Source organism: Scardinius erythrophthalmus, assembly GCF_964197995.2.
Source record: "Scardinius erythrophthalmus genome assembly, chromosome: 15".
Lineage (NCBI taxonomy): Eukaryota > Metazoa > Chordata > Actinopteri > Cypriniformes > Leuciscidae > Scardinius > Scardinius erythrophthalmus.
In genome coordinates this window covers 35256055-35276521 of record NC_138235.1, presented here as the reverse complement: position 1 = coordinate 35276521, position 20467 = coordinate 35256055, and the positions used below count along the sequence as shown (strand labels likewise).

The window sequence follows — 20467 nt, the reverse complement described above, 5'->3', positions numbered from 1 at the left end:
TAAAGAAAGATATCTTCTCTGTTAGAAACACAGTACAGCGTTCAGCCAGCATGTGTAGCATTACGATGAGTGACACCGGATCATTTTAAAGGGATATTTCACCAAAAATACAAATTCTGCCATTGCCTTCTCCTCCTCATGTCGTTCTGAACCTGAATGACTTTCTTCTGTGGAATACAAAAGAGCATGTTTTGAAGAATGTCCATGCTGCTCTTTCTATAAAAGTCAATGGGAAATGGGCTGTCAAGATCCAAAAATGGCAAATAGCACAATATAAAAAGACCATATGATTCATGCAATATATATGACAAATAGAACCATAAAAGTAGTCCATGTGACAACTCTCTGAATAGTTTTAGCATGTTATTGAATATGGCAGTGTTAATGGTCTCGGTGGCCTAGATCTGATGATGCTGCTGCAGAGCAATATGGACTTATATATACACTCGCTGCTGTAAACATGTAAAGACATACATAAATCCTGTATTAGATCTAGACAGGTGGAGCTGGGGGAGGTGGAGGGGTTCAGAGGAACTCTACAGGACTAGCTTACAGCAAACAATGAACCAGACTATTCAAATGTTGAGCAAGCAATCTCATTGGCTGCAGGCCAATCATGTTATGCCATGCTGTAATGATGTAATTGCTTGCAGATTGCATGTGTGTGTGTGTGTGTGTGTGTGTGTGTGTGTGTGTGTGTGTGTGTGTGTGTGTGTGCGTAATAATAATAGAGAATTACCTGCAGAGTTTCATGTATATATATATGTGTGTGTGTGTGTGTGTGTGTGTGATAATAATAATAATAATAGAGCAAGTATTACCTGCAGAGCTTCATGTATATATATATATGTGTGTGTGTGTGTGTGTGTGTGTGATAATAATAATAATAATAGAGCAAGTATTACCTGCAGAGTTTCATGTATATATATATATGTGTGTGTGTGTGTGTGTGTGTGTGTGTGTGTGTGTGTGTGTGTGTGTGTGTGTGTGTGTGTGTGTGATAATAATAATAATAATAGAGCAAGTATTACCTGCAGAGTTTCATGTATATATATATGTGTGTGTGTGTGTGTGTGTGTGTGTGTGTGTGTGTGTGTGTGTGTGTGTGTGTGTGATAATAATAATAATAATAGAGCAAGTATTACCTGCAGAGTTTCATGTATATATATGTGTGTGTGTGTGTGTGTGTGTGTGTGTGTGTGTGCGTGTGTGTGTGTGTGTGCGTGTGTGTGTGTGTGTGTGCGTGTGTGTGTGTGTGTGTGTGTGTGTGTGTGTGTGTGTGTGTGTGTGTGTGTGTGTGTGTGTGTGTGTGTGTGTGTGTGTGTGTGTGTGTGTGATAATAATAATAGAGCAAGTATTACCAGCTAACTCGAATTCCTTCATCAAAATGTTGACATTGAAGCAATATCAATAACAGTAAAGTAATAAGCATAACAGAACGATGAGAAAAACAAAACAGTAAGATGTGATATGGCTCATGATTCCCACGGTGTTGTTTTGTCACCCCGGGGCAGACAACCAAACAATCCACCTGTGGGTCAGGAAACGGCTTAAAACAACAAGCAATATGGGTGTTGTTTGAAACGCGAATCTTTCAGGACTTTCATTAAATGTTTGAGAATGTGACACCAAAACATCTATTAATCATCTTATGCTAAATTATTGCACTTTATAGATCCACAAATGTCACGAGTTCTAGTAAGTGTCATAAAATATGCATATCATTCAGATTTCAGATATGTGCAATGTTCATCCACTAGCTTTGCACTGCTAAACATCCGTCTCACTGCTCCATCCTGTTCTGTCTTTTTTAAGGAAAATCATGAAAATGGGGACTTTTTGTTTTTTATGGAAGCAGGTCAATGTAACACAGCTCTTCTCTGCATGCAGTCATTAAAGAAGACTGGCAAGACGTCAGTGAACTCGCCCGCCCACACACACACACAGAGTCAGGATCATATCGGACCACCATGACGGCACACATAGCAGGAGGAGTGTGTTTCTCAATCCCAAAAGCTTTTATATCAGGCGTAATCTGCAAGTTTCTGAAGTCTTATCGTTGCATTGGTTCTGTGACGGTCAACAGAAAGTCAAACGCAATGCAGTTTTTTAGGCCCTGATTATAAGACGGACAATATTTCTAAAGGCACTGCACCATTTGGAATAGAACTGAGAAAGTTTTTTAAATTCAAATTCTATTTGACTTGAGGTAGCAAACAGAATGCACATTCAAAGAAATTCATATAGCAGGAATGTTCAACTAGAAAAGGAAAGTTTATCGTGGCAAAATATTAAATAATGGCTTGAAAAATCTTTTAGGGGGAAAACCTTCAAGTTTAAAGGAATTCAAAGAAAACTCAGCTGATGCATTCTGGGAAATTAAGTGTTTTCAGCCTTGCTAAACAGAAGTTAATTCATTACATATGAAGAGATATTAAACTAATTTGTATATATTTTATCTATCTGCCCGTCCATCCATTAGGCCTATAAACCTTCAAACTTCATGGATTTTTCAAAACTTTCAAGATTTGACAAACATTGCTTTTCTATTTAACAAGTTAGATGAATTTCTTAGTTCATATTTTGATTTACTCCCTTACATTTGAATTGTGAATCACTCTCCTATTTAATTCAACTTCAATTCAAATTCAGCAAATGCTTTCTAAATTCAGTTCTGAATGTCTCCTGGTCTTCTTTGAAATGCATCCGGCACAGATTAAAAACCACCGTTTGAGGACCTCATTACCAATTCAAAACATCCCTGAGTGTATTCTACGGAAACCAAGAGCTGAACGCTTCCTCGAGGTTTGACATCGGCTTTGGGCTGGATAGAAGACTACAGGAAGTCCAGGTTTGGACGCTTGACAGGTCCACGAGTCGAGCTCACGAAGAGGCACCTGTGGGACAGTAAAAACATGGCAAGCCACTAAATCTGCTCTCCATTAGTTCCCGATAGTTCAGAAGAATGTGAGTGGCTACATCTGCGTGCCGAGACCTGTGGTCTTTGAGTGACCCTCCCTCAAGGCCGGCTCGCCCTCGGCCCGTAAATCCTGGGTGGAATAGGTGGTGTCATCCCAACCCTCATCAGTCCACCCTCAGGATCCCTTATTTCCCAGCTAAGAAAACATTCAGAGCGTGCCGGATTGACCCGGGGTGAGGGTGTGTCGGTGAACGTGTGTGTGTTTTACTGGCATTGTTTCAGGCGTACCCCATTTTACTGCATTCTTAAAAACACACGTGCGCTCAGCGAATAAACATCCTGATTGTTTCCGCGTGTTTAATGGTTTTTCACTGGACGTGACCGCGAATATCGCCCGATTTCCCTGAAGCAACGGTTAAAACGTCCCAGAAGACTTCTTAAAATGAAGCACCTGCCTCCTTTTCGCCCTGGTGAGGTAATCGCCCGCTCGAGTTTGGATTCGTTACTCTGATCTCAAAGATATCGGGTGACAGTTTTGGATGAGGAAACACATCCGTAATCTGCTTTCAATTAGACCTCCCTCTCTCGTGCAATTCCACGCAATCCCAATCGTAGTAGAACTTAACCGCATAACGTGTGTTGTGTAGAAAAGCGCAGTACAGTCGCTGCACATGGAGGGAATTTGGGAGAGTCTGGTGCTTGTGGATCTACACGTGCTCCAGTTACAGTCTGGCATTCGGACAACAGCTAAAAGGCACCGCATTCATCTAAAAGTGATGGAGGTATTTTTGCGAGCCCTAATGGTGAGTATTGCTAAAACACAAGGGCGGAAAAGAGTAACTAAATACATCTGCCGCCACTAGCAATTCTGGGGTCTGTCGAGGGGTCTGTCTGTGACTTTGGACAAGGTTTTGGCACACTGGAACTCATTTGAGTGGGGCTTTTTTTAAAGGGATAGTGCATCCAAAAAAAGAAATAAATCTGTCAACATTCATTCACCCTGATGTCATTCAGAGCCCTGCTTTTTTCTATCCACCTTATTTTTCAGTGCAGTAACATGCCGTACTCTTATATATAACAGTGCATTAAACTGTAAAACTATTTTCTCTGCTTATTGTGTTTACTGTATTTCCATTAAAACACTATAGTCCATATTGCTTGTGCACTATATTTTAAAGATGCAATACCTAAATTTAAAGGGAAAGAGCGTGGAAAAATGAAGTGAACTATACCATTCGAAGTTAAATTTTGTATTTTGTATTTGCACAAAACACAAAAGAAGATATTTTGAAGAATGTTGGTAACCAAACAGTTACTGATCCCCATTGACTTCCATAGTATTTGTTCCCCATGCTATGGAAGTCAATGGTGTCCTGCATTTACCTACATTCTTCAAAATATCTTCTTTTGTGCTCAACTGGACAAAGAAACTTATACAGGTTCGGAACAACTTTAGGGTGAGTAAATGATGACAGAATTTGCATTTTTAAGTGAATAATATTTTTAAGTCATATTAGTCCGCTGAAACAAACCGATCAATGTGTTCAATGTGCCACAATCTTCCAGAGGTAAACCTGCATTAAACTGGTAGAATGAAGCATTAGCTATACCATTAAAAACTTCCAAGAGTACTCCCAGCACACTTTTGTTTATAAGGACGGGGTTGTGTGTTCCTTCGCAGCGAAGAAGAGCTTCGTCCCTGTACGGTGCGAATGACATTTCTCTCACAGTGAGGATGACATCATTTGTCACACCGTGGGCCGAACACCAGCGCAGAGGCTCCTGGGACAGTGAATCATTTCTACATCCATGAGTCTCCACAGACATCACACACACTGACCCAGTTAAAAGCCTCCGACTCAACGCAGGGCAAACAACATGTCAGCTTCAACAAACACCATAAACACAAAGCCAACAAAAAGACAAACTCTCTCAATTCTGAGTTTTACAAACTGCTGAATTGATAATAAATCATTTACAAACCATTATACAACATATTTTGATGAGAAATTATTCTTATTAAAAACAGTTAAAAATGTGACAGACTCAGCAATGCATCAGGAAAAGGGACGTTTCATTCACGCAGGAGGAGAACAGTTTCATACGGCCCTCCAGGAAAACTACAGTATCTTCATGGAGACAATTGCTGTTATCTTACAGTCACGTGAGACAGGCCTCTGATTTGATTGGCTAAGCAGATTCCACGTTAACCAATGAGGATGCACTTAAAAGTTCCTCATCTCATCTCATCCCTTTCTCAGCAGAACGCCACAGAAAAACAGAGCACTTCTGAGTAGGGATGGGAATCGTGAGGAGTTTAACATTTATGTACATTTGGCAGATGCTTCATTGCATTTTATAAGTTCATGCATTGCCTGGGAATCAAATCCATAAGCTTGGAGTTACTAGTGCCATGCTTTATGGTGTGAGAGGAATTAAAGTCCCCCTGTGGTGAAAATCAAGCTTTTAATGTTGTTTATATGCCTATGTGGTGTTTTTAATATTGTTTAAGACAAACCATGTGTAAGTTCATGTCAACACCATTGCTGAGTATTTTCTGCTTAAAACTGCAGTGAACCAAAGACAGTCTCAAAAACACGCTTTGAAATCGCTGGTGTTTCTGACGTCACAACCAATCAGATCAACGTGTGATCGTCAACGAGTGGATCTCTGAGCTGGTGTGAGTGAGTGGAGGCGGGGCTAATTTGCATATTCATAGAATAGAGTATACTACACGAGAGTATACTAAATGAGGCAAGGGTGTAGTTTTACATTTAAGCTATTTTAATGTATGAAGAAAAACATTCAAGGGAAAAAACGCTTAAATATGTCATTTTGGTGAGTTTTAAGGGATACAATTATTGACTACAGGGGGACTTTAACACTGAACAGTTATGGTTAATCCCATCTTTGATTATTTTAGGTTTTGGATTATTTGAGTATGTAAAGAAAATGCTCTTTCAGTTCTTCAAAATTCCATGTTTACTTCAATGCCTTGCTGGGTTGGGTTTTTTTTTGGTAATTATTTGTGACATTTACTAGCAACTTCTGAGTAAAAAATTTTTTTCATGAGTTTATGGAAGAATATGTTTGGTACAATTGATTATGTTAATTTAACTACTCTTTGGTTCAGTAAAAGCTTAAGCATAGCATAACACGATTACAGTCCTCATCTAATTTCCAGTTGGACAAAAAAGCAATGGCGTGCAGTTTAGTGATTCAGGAATCACTCCATATGAATCAGTTTCAGATTCACAATGAGTGATTTTTGAGTCTGGAAGCCAGATGAGACGTTTACTTGTGTGAATAAAAAGTGTTTGCTTGATGTCATGTTTGTCATGTCTTTAAACTAAAATACTCACTTAACCCTTTAGTCGCACTGGATAGAAAAACTGTATGCAAATTCTTGCTTGCAACCAGCAAGACGTCTCAATACAAAACAAGGATATCTATTTATTTATTTGTTCTATTTCGCACAACTCAACTAAAACATTTATTTTTCTTCTAAGAAATGACATATAGGCTTGAACATCAAAGCTCAGCCTAGATACTTCACTCATGTTGTTCTTTCATATTTTTCTACTTTTATCTTCAAATCACACCAATCCTTTTTACCTTATATAGATAACCTCGTCTCTCTCTCTCTCTCTCTCTCTCTCTGTTGTTTTTCACTTGGGCAAAATGTTGGACAAAACCTCTGTAAATCCTTCCAGCAGGTTCCCATATGAGGCAGCTGTGAAAATCTGCCTGGAATTTAACAAAGGAGAGGGAAAGCACTTCTAAAAAATATTTGCAAAAGACATACAAAGTAGCCGTACACTAGGTATACGGTGTTAAATAAAACGTGACAGGACTAAAGGTTAGTTATGGTGAGTTTGTCTCCCCGTGTTTATTTTAGCCTGCTAACCCTCTCATCATTCTTCTTCACATGTCGACGTCGACCGACGCTTGTTTACTTGTTTTCTGTGATGCTTGCGTGTGGGGAAGCCGTAGATAAAACCTCAAGTCACTTTCATCTGACCATACAAGGTTAAGCAGCGAGCGCTGTTAAATCTCGCCCACGTTGTTATGGGTAACCCCGTCTTTGGTTTGGGTTAGTGCTAAACACTCTTTAGCCCACAATGAACCGCTCAAAGTCAAAGTGCAAAGTCGACTGGGTTTTTAAATATACAAAGTTGGCTGTTACCATGACAGCGTTTGCTAAGCAGCTTCTATGAGTTTCACAGGGTGTTACAACCGGATCTCCCAGACTGTGGAATTTGGGAGTTTTAATAGTGTTTCAAACTCCTCTAAAACAAAACATAAATGTGCTCTAGGTACAGTTTGCTGCGCAATTCGCTTATGACAGTCATTGTAAAAAAAATAATAAAAAAAATGCATAATTGCTTTATTTTCATTGCATGACTTGAAAAGCGTAATGAGACGCTATCAAAAAGTGTAGCAGAAATAAATTCTAATCCACTTTTAAGGCGAAGTATGGTTTGAATGCAAAAAGATCTGGTTTATTTTTTACTCGTTGATCCACTTAAAGAGGTCTGAGGTTATTTTATAGTGGACTAATGTGTGAAAGCACACTTATTTTCTTCTTCTGAATGCATTGGTTTTTGTCAAAGTTTGTTTATGCAGCTTTTTTTTATATGCCACTTTAATATATCACAATGTGAAGTTTTACCTCAAAATGTAATTCTCATAATTGTAACTTTTTTATTGTAAATGCAACTTTATGGTTTTTGGGTGCACCTTCTGTTAATGTGAATGAATGAATTATGTATGGAAGAATTTTTTTAAAAAATAAACATTTTTAGAGTTAAAGAATAACAATTAATTACTAATTTTATCATACCAAGAGCCCGACAGAAAGACTAACAATCCTGCAATGAGCGCACCTACGGGTGAGAGAAACCAGAAACGGGGCAACATTACAGTAAATATGCTGAAACGCCCTTATTTCCCAGTGATATCAGTTGCATCTGCCATCTACAGTAAGTCGGTGAAAGGGAAGAAAGAAGAAAAACACAATACACCGTTACACAACTCATATCTGGATTATAATATATCTGGAATAATATTGTAGTTCTCAGACTTAAAGAGGCTGTTTTATGCCCTTTTTCAGTCATGATTTTGTTTTTTGGCTCTACTAGAATAGATTTTCGTGCTTGAATGTTGAAAAACACATTATTTTTGACATGTTTTACATTGCTGCAGCACCTCTCATCCCAGTCTGTCAGTAACGCTTTGTTTAATTCCTGTCTCTATGAAGCCCCTCCTTCTGAAAAGCACAATGTGCTCTGATTGGTCGGCTAGACCGGTGTGTTATGATTGGTCAAACGTTTTGAAGTTTTACCTCAAAATGTAATTCTCATAATTGCAACTTTTTTATTGTAAATGCAACTTTATGGTTTTTGGGTGCACCTTCTGTTAATGTGAATGAATTATGTATGGAAGAATTTTTCTGCCCGGAGTTAAAAAATAACAATTAATTAATAATTTTATTTCTCATAATTGCAACTCCCAATCCCAAAATGTATTTACAGTTTGTAAAGTGAAATAAAAGGAGGAAAATACAGTTTTTCCCACACTGCCGCAAGATCCCAGAAGGCAACATATGGAAGTCAATCTGTGAAATCATTCAGCTCCAAAAAAGTACAATGAAGAGAGTTCAGTAAAAGCAGTAAACGCACACCTGCCCGGCTTTAGATCCTCTTAAAGGTCTTTCTGTGCAGCCCTGCAGCTTAGAGAAGAGCCAAGCTTCAGGAATTATCATGGAAAATATGTGGCAGTGAAAAAAAGGATTTACATACCAAGAGCCCGACAGAAAGACTAACAATCCTGCAATGAGCGCACCTACGGGTGAGAGAAACCAGAAACGGGGCAACATGACAGTAAATATGCTGAAACGCCCTTATTTCCCAGTGATATCAGTTGCATCTGCCATCTACCGAAAGTCGGTGAAAGAGAAGAAAGAAGAAAAACACAATACACCGTTACACAACTTATATCTGGATTATAATATATCTTTGTAGTTCTTAAACTTAAAGAGGCTGTATTATGCCCTTTTTCAGTCATGATTTTGATTTTGGGCTCTACTAGAATAGATTGTAATGCTTGAATGTTGAAAAACGCATTACTTTTCACATATTTTACATTTTTGCAGCACCTCTGTTCCCAGTCTGTCAGTAACACTCTGTTAATTCCTGTCTCTATGAAGCCCCTCCTTCTGAAAAGCACAATGTGCTCTAATTGGTCGGTGTGTTTGTGAAATGTCCCGCCCCTTACAATAACTGCCAGTTTCAACACACTACTAATAAACTCAACCCAGCCCCGCCCCTTTATTTAGTATATGCCTAGGGCGGGAATTATTTAAATGAGGAATATTGCCAGTTGGTGTGAGGTTTTATATTTATTAAAAGTTTTCAAAGACAAACATGTTTCCTTTGGAATAACTTCCAACGAAATGGCATTGATGAATCATTCACAATAAGACCAATTACAGCTCAATTTTGGAAAATGACAAACTCAAACTGAGATTGTAGGGTTTTGACTCGCGCCAGTGAAGGTCTGGTTAGGCTAATACGCCTCTATAGGAGATGGATGTGCTGAAATTACAGATGCCCTCCGACCCAATCCATTAAACCAGATTAAAACCAGATGAGCATGAGTGCTGCACGTGTGCTACATGTGTCTGTGCGAGTCTATCTACACGATTCGCTTTGACAACGTGCAATCAAAGTGAGCTTGTAAGTGAGATGACCTGTTTTACATCCGAATGCAACAGTAAACATTAGAAAATCCAATTGTTTTAACACTCTAAGCAAATGCTGGGTTGCTTCAAGCCTTGTTTGGGTCAAATATGGACAAACCCAACTGTTGTGTTTAAAAATGTAATTAAAAAATGTAATCCAACGGTTGGGTTTGTCCATATGTGATTGTGACCCAAACATGGGTTGAAACAACCCAGTGTAAAGGTATAAATTCATCCACTTTACCACAACTGCTTGGATATGCATTGGAAGTAAGTAATGAAATCTAAATTGACAGTTTTTTGCTCCTTATTTTTTACAATTCATTAGTGCATGTTAGTCCAAACAACAATTAGTCTTCATAATATTTTATCAAAATGTAAGAACTTGATCCAGTTTATCATCATCTCTCTCCAAGTCTTTTGTCACCCTGTTTTTTTTTCCTCGTACCCTCTTTAACTTAGAGATCCGAAAGTCAGAAATAATTACAAAACTAAAATCTGTAAAGTCTGTGAACTAAGAAATGATGTTTTTAATAATATTTCTGGCTATCAATTGATGAAGACCTTCAGTTTTGACAGACAAGGTGTGATTACCACATTTAAAAGCTCTCCGAGTCTCCAGGCCTGGACTCTGCTCATTTACCACCGCCATAAAAAACTGCAAATGTGATTATTATTACTAAGCTCTGAATAAACAGGTTTTACATACTTCAGGGACTCCAGGACCTGCCAAGTGTTCAATAGGTTAATAAGAAATTCCTGTGATCTTAAAGGCTTAAAGGGAGGAAAACAGAGACACACAAACAGTTCTGAGAAACCAAGAGAATAAGAGATTGTAACAAAAACATTTTTGTAAGGAAAATGATTTTGCTGTTCAATTTTTTTTTTTTTTTTCAGCAAAACTGCATTAAATTAATCAAAATGAACAGTGTTTTGATCTTTCTATCCAACACTGATGATAACAATGAGAAATGTTTCTTGAGCATCAAATCATCATATTATACTGATTTCTGAAGGATCATGTGACGCTGAAGACTGGAGTAATGATGCTGAAAGTTCAGCTTTGATCTTTTACAATATATATTCAAATAGAAAACAGTTTTTCTTTTTGATTGTAATAATATTTCATAATCTTACTGTATTTTTAACCAAATAAATGCATCCAAGTTATTTCACATACCAATGGACTCAATCAGTTGAAAATGGCAGAGGAAAAACAAAGAGGTACAGATGACGACTATAAAACATCTGTGACTAAAAGAGCACAATCATCTCTTCAAAGTCGACATGACAACTCAATTGACCGTTTGCTTTCTTAAAGGGACAATTCACCCCAAAATGAAACTTGTCATCATTTTACATGTCATCAAATGGAATTCAAGTGGATTGTGAACACCATTTGTATGATGACTTTAACCATTTTTAATGTTATAAAGCATCTAAAAATACAAATGACGCTTTAAAACAGATGCTCAAACAGACACAACACTACCCAGGCGAATCAAAACAACACAGAAAGGGGAAGCTCCTATTGGACGAGGCTGGATTACACGGATGCATCATGTGTATTGTGATTCAAAACAGGCTGTGATTGGATGGAGAAGCATGTGCTGGCAGCCAATGGCCTCGTTTTGCATTGTTTGTTTGTGTTTGTTTGCGTGTGCGTGTGTGTGTGTGTGCGTCGTCTGTCTTTCAGAGCCCAGATTATTCCGAACCTTCTGTTAACAGTCGCACAAAGTCTGTCAGGGACTCGTCTGGTTTTCTCACCGTCTCTCTGGCTTCCAAACAAACTTTCTCTTGTGGTATTCCAGTGTGTTCCTGTGTCTGTCTCTTTCTCCCTGTTTTAAAGAGGTCTGAATGGACTGGTTCCGGAATATTCCAGTAAAACTATCCAAGCAAAATGATTTCATTGTTTAGTCCCATCCATTCTCCCTGGTGCCCTCATTACGATACAACCCTCACACACACACACACACACAATGCAAAAGGAGGCCATTGACATCATATGAAAGCACTTGAACTTATCCGAATGTTGTTTGAAATATAAAGTCCACTTAATATTTCAACCCAAAATCAAAAGAAATAAATTAATAATAATAAATAAAAATAAAGGCAAAATATAAAATATATATAAGATATATAAAAAGCAGACTATTTTAGGACCATTACAATTATTTAATATTTATTACATTTACGACATATTATAAAATATTATACAATAATTATTATTATTATCATATTTTATTACATCATTAATAACAATTAAATAATAATAATAATAATAATAATAATAATAATAAAATATAAAATGTTCAGATAATGTAACAGTGATGAGAATTTGGGATGAAATAAGTCATAAAATAATACCAGAATCTAAAAACTTAAATAAGCTTAGCAAAATATAATTTCCCTTTTTTTTTTTTTTTTTTTTTTTTTTTTGATTTTGGGATGAAATATGACACAGACATGTTCAATACATGTTCAATACATTTTTTTTGTTGACATTTTAACAAAACTAATCATTCTATTTTACATGAAGGATATGCAGAGAGGTCATTTTCTTAAAAGGTTAAAGAGGTCAAACAGGAAAGGTATTAAGAGATCAGCTGTCAATATAATCAACAGATATAGAACAACAGGGTTATGCTTTATCCTAAAGATGATTCATTTTAATATAAATGGATAATAATGGATTTCAGTGTGTGTTGTAAAAAAATCTATATATATATATGAAGACTTCAGATGCAAAAGCCTCTAAGTGCCATCTGAAATTTTCTTCTAAAATGAGCTTTTTTTTTTCAAGCTCGTATATTTAAGTTCAGTAATTTCACTTTAATGACAATTAATAGGTAATTTTCATTGCCATTAAAGTGAAATAACTGAACATAAACATACAAGCTTAATAAAAATGATCATTCTAGAAGGACATTTCAGATGGCACTTAGAGGCTTTTGTATCTGAAGTCTTCATATATATATATATATATCTCACTCTCTCTCTCTCTCCACTCTGAAGCGGCAAAAATGCGACTTGGCAGCCGGGGCGCATCTTGCCTGGCAACACAGAGGGCAGTGAATCCGCTCCGTAATCCCAGCCAGGGTTTGTGTCCCGCTCCGCTCGTGGCAGCACAACTGACTCGGCAACAGTGCGAAGCTCCCAGACTAAACTGTGACAGGTTGAGTCAAGGTAGCCGACGGCCCAATCTGGCTGCAATTATGCCTACCACCTTCATCTGAAAATGAGCTGCTTTAACAAGGGCACTTATCATTTGAAAGAGCCTCCTACCTTCAAACGACGTCGACAAACATCTGCTCAGACCTTTAAAAATAAATTGTGAGGTTTGGTCCAATTACAATCTGATTTCACCTTATTTGCCTGCACCCTTAAACAGGCGTTTTATGGGTCTGCTTTTCTCCCTCATAACTTTCCAAGTTTATCCCCTCCCCCCCAAACAAAACTGCTGATTTATCCCATCAAAACAGAGACGTCTGAAGGAAGTTTGAACGTTAGTCTGTTTTTAAAGGTACGGGTTTTTGTGTAATCTGGCACAAGGTCTGCAGACGGTCAATTTAGCATGAGGAAACTTGAGGCACGAAGACCTTGGTGAGGAGGAGATCTTTAAACACGGTGGTTGGCGCACAAACCTGTTTGAATGACTTGAAAAGACCAGCTCTACTGTTTCCTGAGAAGATATCTGATTAGTTTAGATTAGTTTAAAAGTTTCAAGTTCGCTAGATTATCTTTTGGCGTTGGATAATCAGCTGACTCACTGATTTAGAGAGGTTTCTGGGTGGTTTCTACAGTAAAAGTGTGTCTGTACTTTCACCACAGGCGAATGGAAGTTAAAGTGAGAGCTCAGGAGCGTATCTGCAAATAAAGAGAGGATTACAGATGAGACTATAAGAGACAGAAGCGAGAGCGAGAGAGAAAGAGAGATTGTGTGAAGAAAGAAATCTATGGATTATTTTCATGCTCCAACACACTAAAAATACTTTCAAAAATGAATTTTATTCTTAAAACACACTATTATCAAAACATAAAAGAAAGTTTGCAAGTGTTATCGTAAAATTGCTTCACACCATAAGCTAAAAAGCAATATAAAAGTAAAATATAACCATAAAAAATATAAAATGACATTTACAAAAATTATAAATATTTTTTTTGTTGCACTTTACACATTATTTTTTCATATATTATTATATATTAAATTATGCATTGTTATGCAATATTAAATATTATATATAATAATTTAAAGCATAATAATATATTTAAAAAAATGTAAAGCATGCATGCATTTTGCATGAACACTTGAATAATGCATGAAATAATGTATATTTTCTGGGCAAAAAAATGTCATATCAATATTATACATCATTTTGTGTGTTTTTTTAGCTTATATACAGTATATATATATATATATATATATATATATATATATATATATATATATATATATATATATATATATATATATATAAGCTAAAAAAAATATTATTAGGCCTATATGTTATCTGCATAAAATAACATGTCCAATTTATTATTAATGGTCATCTTGCTTTCTAGACTTCCACATTGCCATGAAAACATGCATATCGGTCGATCACTACTTGAATTGAACAGGAACACAATGAATTCCCATACTGGTTTATATTGGTTTAGTTAGTGGACCTGTATAGCCATACTGTACACATAAAACGTAGCTGGTGAATCGTCCACAGTGTTAAAGCTGGTTTACTATGGAAGTCTTGGTAGTGCAGGTTTGGTGCTGGTCTCGCTGGTAGACCGGTGAAGATGTCTGACTAAATGGTTAAAGCGATGCTGTTGTGTTTCACAGAAGAATTACAAACCATAAAGGTTTGAAGCAACATGGTAGTGAGTAAATGATTCGAGTGCACTGTTCCTTTAAGATGCTCAAGCATGCACACTTCAAACCATCTCTCACAGCCACAGCGCTCCGCTCGAGGAGAATTCAGAGAAAGGTAAATATTTGATGCCTGAACGGCTTGTTACTTCTCCTTCACGAGAACAGACATCTTGTGTGGGCCACCATGAGTTCCAGCAGAAACACCACAGCCACAAACGCTTCTCAACCGCTGGTTTAAGTCTGTGGAGACTCTTCACTCTTACAAGAAAAGTTCTATAAAGAACCTTGAAGAGTTCCGTCAGGCACATCATATATAGAACATTTTAGAGGATCCTATCATGGGATCATTTTATGGATTTAGTTTTAATTAATTAAAATACATTTAATTCAATTTAATTAAGTGTTATGAGTTAAGCAGCTTGTATGCATTATTAATAAAAACACACAATTTAAGACATTTCTCATTATATAAAACTTTTTTTTTTTGGCACAAAGCCGGTTCTTTAATATTGAGTCAAGAGCCCTAGGGGTTCTATATACACCCCCAATGAAACTTTTTTCTTTCTTTCTAAGAGTGTAAGATTGGGAAGCAAAACACGATCAAGTCATCTGACCAATCAGAGCAGAGTAGACCAATCACAACAGACTGGGTCATCTGACCAATTTAGAAAATAGACCAATCACAACAGACTTGGTCATCAGACCAATCAGAGCAGACCAATCACAACAGACTTGGTCATTAGACCAATCAGAGCAGACCAATCACAACAGACTGGGTCATCTGACCAATCAGAGCAGAGCAGACTCTCAAAAAGGAGGGGATTAGAGACTGAATCTTTGAACAAACCATTTCAGACACTTTGAGAATCGAGGTGATGTGCAATGTATATTATGAGAAAATGAAAGTGTTTATTCATTTTTTTTTTTATCTTGGATGCATGTAACCTGTTGTAGTAGACTCCGAAACAAAACCAGGAGCCTTTAAAATAGCATAATAGGAGCACTTACATTACTGGAAGAACGTTTGTTCAGAATAAAGTTCTGTGGTTATAAGTTAGCTGGGATATAACCTCATTATAAAAGTGTTGTAGTGTCACGGTCAGTCTAGGTGAAGTTTAACAATGAAAATTCAGTCATTATTTATTCATTTCGATTTTTGGATGAACCATTCCTTTAAGACAAAAACAAAGTGCAATCCTCAGGTAAAGAAAAATCACCCCATTTCTAGCAAAACAAGCGTCATGCCAAGTACCACATAAGGTCTGGCCAGGGAGATTTTAGGCCTCAAATAAATGAGAGAGGCTTCGGTCATGCTAAATTAGATTCTGCATACAGCAGAAATGTGGCTTACTTCGTTTTCTTTCGCTGTGGGAACTGAGTTCTGTGGGTAATACCGTACGGCTCCACGGGTATGACATCAGAACAGAGAGATCCAGAGAGACGGAGAGAGAGAGAGAGAGAGAGAGAGAGAGAGAGAGAGAGAGAGAGAGAGAGAGAGAGAGAGAGAGAGAGAGAGAGAGAGAGAGAGAGAGAGAGAGAGAGATAGATAGATAGATAGATAGATAGATAGATAGATAGATAGATAGATAGATAGATAGATAGATAGATAGATAGATAGATAGATAGATAGATAGATAGATAGATAGATAGATAGATAGATAGATAGATAGATTTATTATTATTTTTATTTAGGGGTCAAAAATAGATCAGACATGTTTTGTGAGATTAACTATGGCCACGTGGGCCGGGACGCTCACCGTGGAAAAATGAAGCGTCATCGGATTGTGTCATCAGGCCTGAAATAGTCTTTCCTGAGAGGATTTTCTGATACATCTCAAGAAGTTGGAGTGTATTAAATGAGAGTATTATATCCAGCTCCACAAAAACAGCACAAGGACTGACCTCATCTAAGAAGTTCTGCTGAAGACCATAAGTTATGAGGGGATTGATCTATAAAAGTTTCATTCTCATTCTTTTCACTCTGTCTTTTACTTTTTCCTTTAAAGCTAGAAGTTAAGAGGCTTATGAAATGAAAATGAAAGTTCATTGAGCATAAATACATAACACAGTGAGTCACTGGTTTTGACGTAATGTTCTCAGAGAAGATCTGCAAGACATTTCAGCCAAATAGGATGAACCCGTGCACGGATCTGACAGCCCCTGATGTCATATATGATTAAATTAACTTCACAATTCAGGGATGGGCTAAAATTACTCCGCAATACAAAACAGGGGCAGGATTTTCATGTCAAATGTAATCCTACTCGTTCTGTGGATTTGAGATCTAAAAAAAAAAAAAAAAGCATGAGTGATTATTAAAGCTCCTTGGAAGCAACCCATACACATGGGTTATGCTGATTACATTACAAACTGTGTCAACAGAAAGGCAGCAGGTCCTTCTGAAAAGCCATTTCTGTTCTTTCACTGACACTGCCCCTGCTCTACGGGTCATGTGGAGGAGCAGTGGAAGATTAACTGAATACATGTAGGACAAATCTCATGAAAATTGTGAATTTGAGAGGAAAAATGTTTTTCTCACAATGCAAAAAAACATACATTTTAATAAAATGTAATAACATTTCCCACCCAAATTCTCATTTCTGCCATATATATATAAAAAAAAAAAAAAAAAAAAAAAAAAAAAAAAGATTTATATGATTAAATACAAATTACATTTATATTAAATATGATTTTGGTGTGAATTTTGACCTGCACATATTTTATTTTATTTTTTATTTTTTTTTGTTTAATATTCGCCATTTAAAGATGCTCAGTAGGGTTGGGAATCGAAAATAATTTCCAATTCTGGAATTGATCAGGAATCAGATGTTATAAAATAAAAATTCCGATTCCTCTTATCGATTCATTCGTCTGCATTTTAATGTGATTTTAAGCCATTGAAGCACAAGAAGACTCACCTCTCATACAGTGTGCGATACTGAATTGAGTTCTCTTTCACATCTTGTTGTGCTTGAATGGACAAAAATACTAAATTGTCAAAATATCCTTGTAAACACAGTTTTGTTCTAAGCGAATGTAAAAAGTTGAGAAAGAAAGCTCATGTGTAACAGTCTATTGGATCCGTGCAGTTCTTAAAGTGACAGGACCTAATATTCCTGCTGAAGTCTGAGTAACTAACATAAATCAAACAGCAAAAGTCAAAGAGAATATTCACTCGTTGTTCTTGACTGAATAACTTCTGTAACTTGTAATGAATATTTTATTTATAAAGTGCAGTGTTATTTTACATTTGATTACAGTTTATATATACCCGAATACCTGAAAATCTTAAAACACTAATCAACGCATTCTCATCCTATGGCGTCATATACTGACGCTTTTGACATTTCGTCTACATCCAACGCACATGGCACCCTTTAGCGTCAATATGACACGCACAGAGCTTTGATCGGTTATGAGTAGGTTTAGGTCTGGGGTAGGGTTAGGGTTAGACCGCTAGGAGGCGCCTTCTGGCCCATTTCTATCTGCATCTCATATTGACGCTAAAGGGTGCCATGTGCGTTCGATGTAGACGAAATGTCAAAAGCGTCAGTATATGACGCCCTGAGAACGGGCTGGTTTATTTCATTCGTATCCTTGTTCAGTTTTATTAATTTGTGTGATTGCCAATTTGTTTATTTGAGTGTTTACTTGTCTTTAATAATGCTTGAAATGTATATTAGCTAGGCTAGTTTTTCTGTGGTATTTTTAAACCATAGGCAAGAAACCAAGAAATGTTTTGCAAAAAGACTTAGAATAAATGGGAATGATATTTTTTTACCTTATCGGAATCAAAACTAGGAATCAATAAGAATCGGAATCAGAATCTGTCAAATTCAAACGATACCCAACCCTAATGCTCAGTTCCATGTAGTGCCCAAAAATACAGCAGAAGCCATAGAGACAGAGCGCATTTAGGCCACGCCCACACCGGGGGGGGGGAAACAAACCAACCATCTCCATTGACTTTGCATTGCGAGAGGCTGCCTCCTTGTCATTTCTTGCTTCTTACAAAAGACAGAAAAATGCCTAAAAGCTGCTGTGTGACAAGGTGTACAGCAAACAAGCTAAACAACCCAGAAATACGTTTTTATTAGCTCTCGACCCCAAAAAACGAGTGTTTAGGACATAAAAGTGGATACAGGCAGTTGAGACAGAGCGTCACGTGTCTCATTACTCTGAGAACTAACGTACGCCCGCTGGAGGAGACCGTAATCGGCAACACAGGATAGTTTATCTTACAGAAATATAATATATAAAACTGACATTTGGATATTTGACTCGCCAGTGACCAAATGTTTAACTTACTGCACACGTGGTGTATTTTTAGTGCATACTGAGTGTCAGGATCCCACAATTTCCATCATTCCAGCCTGTATCCACTTTTATGTCCTCAAACGCTCATTTTTTGGGGTCGAAAGCTTATGAAAACTTGTTTCTGGGTTTCTTAGCTTGTTTGCTGTACACCTTGTCACACAGCAGCTTTTAGGCATTATTCTGTCTTTTCTTAGAAGCAAGAAATGACAAGGAGTCAGCCTCTCGCAATGCAAAGTCAATGGAGATGGTTGGACTGTTTCCCCCCCCGGTGGGCGTGGCCTTCATATTATGACGCGTTGCGCTCTGTCTCTATTGTGACCCGGGTGGGTGGGTACTAATGCTAATGCTAATGCTAATGCTAATGAGACCAGTCTGTCTGGGTCTGGACAAGCACAGAAAACCAGAGCAGATTACAAGTATGTGACACAAAGAGACTGTGACCCCCAAAAAAGAGATTACAGAGAGAATGAGGTGACAGAGAAAAACACAAAGAGCACAATGATCATAAAATATGTTGCTCAATATATATATATATATATATATATATATATAGATTACAGGGAGAGCCACGCGTGCACACGCTGCCAGACGAGGGGAGGACTCATAGTTCAAATATATCTATTTTAACTATTTTTAATGTTTTATACATTATTTCATTTAGTATATATATATATATATATATATAGTTTTTTACTCAGAAAATGTTTTTCTCACAATGCAAAAAATAGTGCACTAATACTGAATAGAGTTCTCTTTCACGTCTTCTTGTGCTTGAACGGACAAATACACAAAATTATGTCAAAATATTCTCATAAACCCAGTCGGTTTGGTCTTGAGTGAGAACGAGAATAGTTGAGAAAGAAAAAGCGTGTGTAACAGTATATTGGATCCGCGCATTTTACATTCTTACTGTCTTTCTATTAGAGGAGTTTTCAGAAGAAAAAACAAACAAACAACTGAGACAAAGTTAATAAAACATAACTGAGAGTACAGATAAACTTCTCAACAATAAAAAACAATAAAAAAACCCTATGGGTGGTTGTGTGAGCTACAGTGAGCATTGACATTTCCCCAACCTGTTAACTCATCCTCCAGGCTCGTTCCCTGAGTGTGTGTGAGCCGTGAACATGAGGACATGAGAACATGAGGACGTGTGCCTGTTGTGGAGCTGAGAGCGTCTCATTCGGCGGGAGACGGAGATTACAGGGAGAGCCACGCGTGCACACGCCGCCAGACGAGGGGAGGACTCATTTGTTCCCATGGAGACAGAGCAGGGAAAGTCGGGACCTCCAATAGGGGCACATGCTGGGTGGGAACGTGCGGGAAGGGAGGGGAGAGTCTCTTCCAAAATCTGCCATCAGCAATATTACACGCGTGGTAGCGTCTCACAGTTTCCCCTCTAAGCATCCGTGATTATGTTAAGCCACTCTAACACATGAGAGAAAGACAAAGGCTGAACATGTGGCTCACTGTCAACTCCATAGAAATATCTCTACTGATCGTAGAGTCCAAATCCAGGTGCACATGCTAACAACAACAAATCATATCCATAATTCAGTCTTGCAAAGTAAGAAATGACATATACATTTCAGTGTAAAATGTACTGAGAAATTGTACTTAGGTT

General features: G+C 37.4%; 1 protein-coding gene across 1 annotated transcript in view; it reads right to left on the bottom strand.

The window, feature by feature from the left end:
- nhsa (Nance-Horan syndrome a (congenital cataracts and dental anomalies)) overlaps positions 1 to 16359 on the bottom strand; it is a gene marked incomplete at its 5' end in the record, with an annotated part of 27705 nt that extends 11346 nt beyond the window's left edge. The window contains 4 exons of the mRNA XM_081386544.1: positions 2841 to 2897; positions 4553 to 4702; positions 13483 to 13529; positions 16284 to 16359. Of these exons, the coding sequence (XP_081242670.1) occupies positions 2841 to 2897; positions 4553 to 4702; positions 13483 to 13529; positions 16284 to 16359 (330 nt within the window). The remainder of the gene's footprint in view (positions 1 to 2840; positions 2898 to 4552; positions 4703 to 13482; positions 13530 to 16283) is intronic.
- Between the last annotated feature and the right edge of the window lie 4108 nt (positions 16360 to 20467).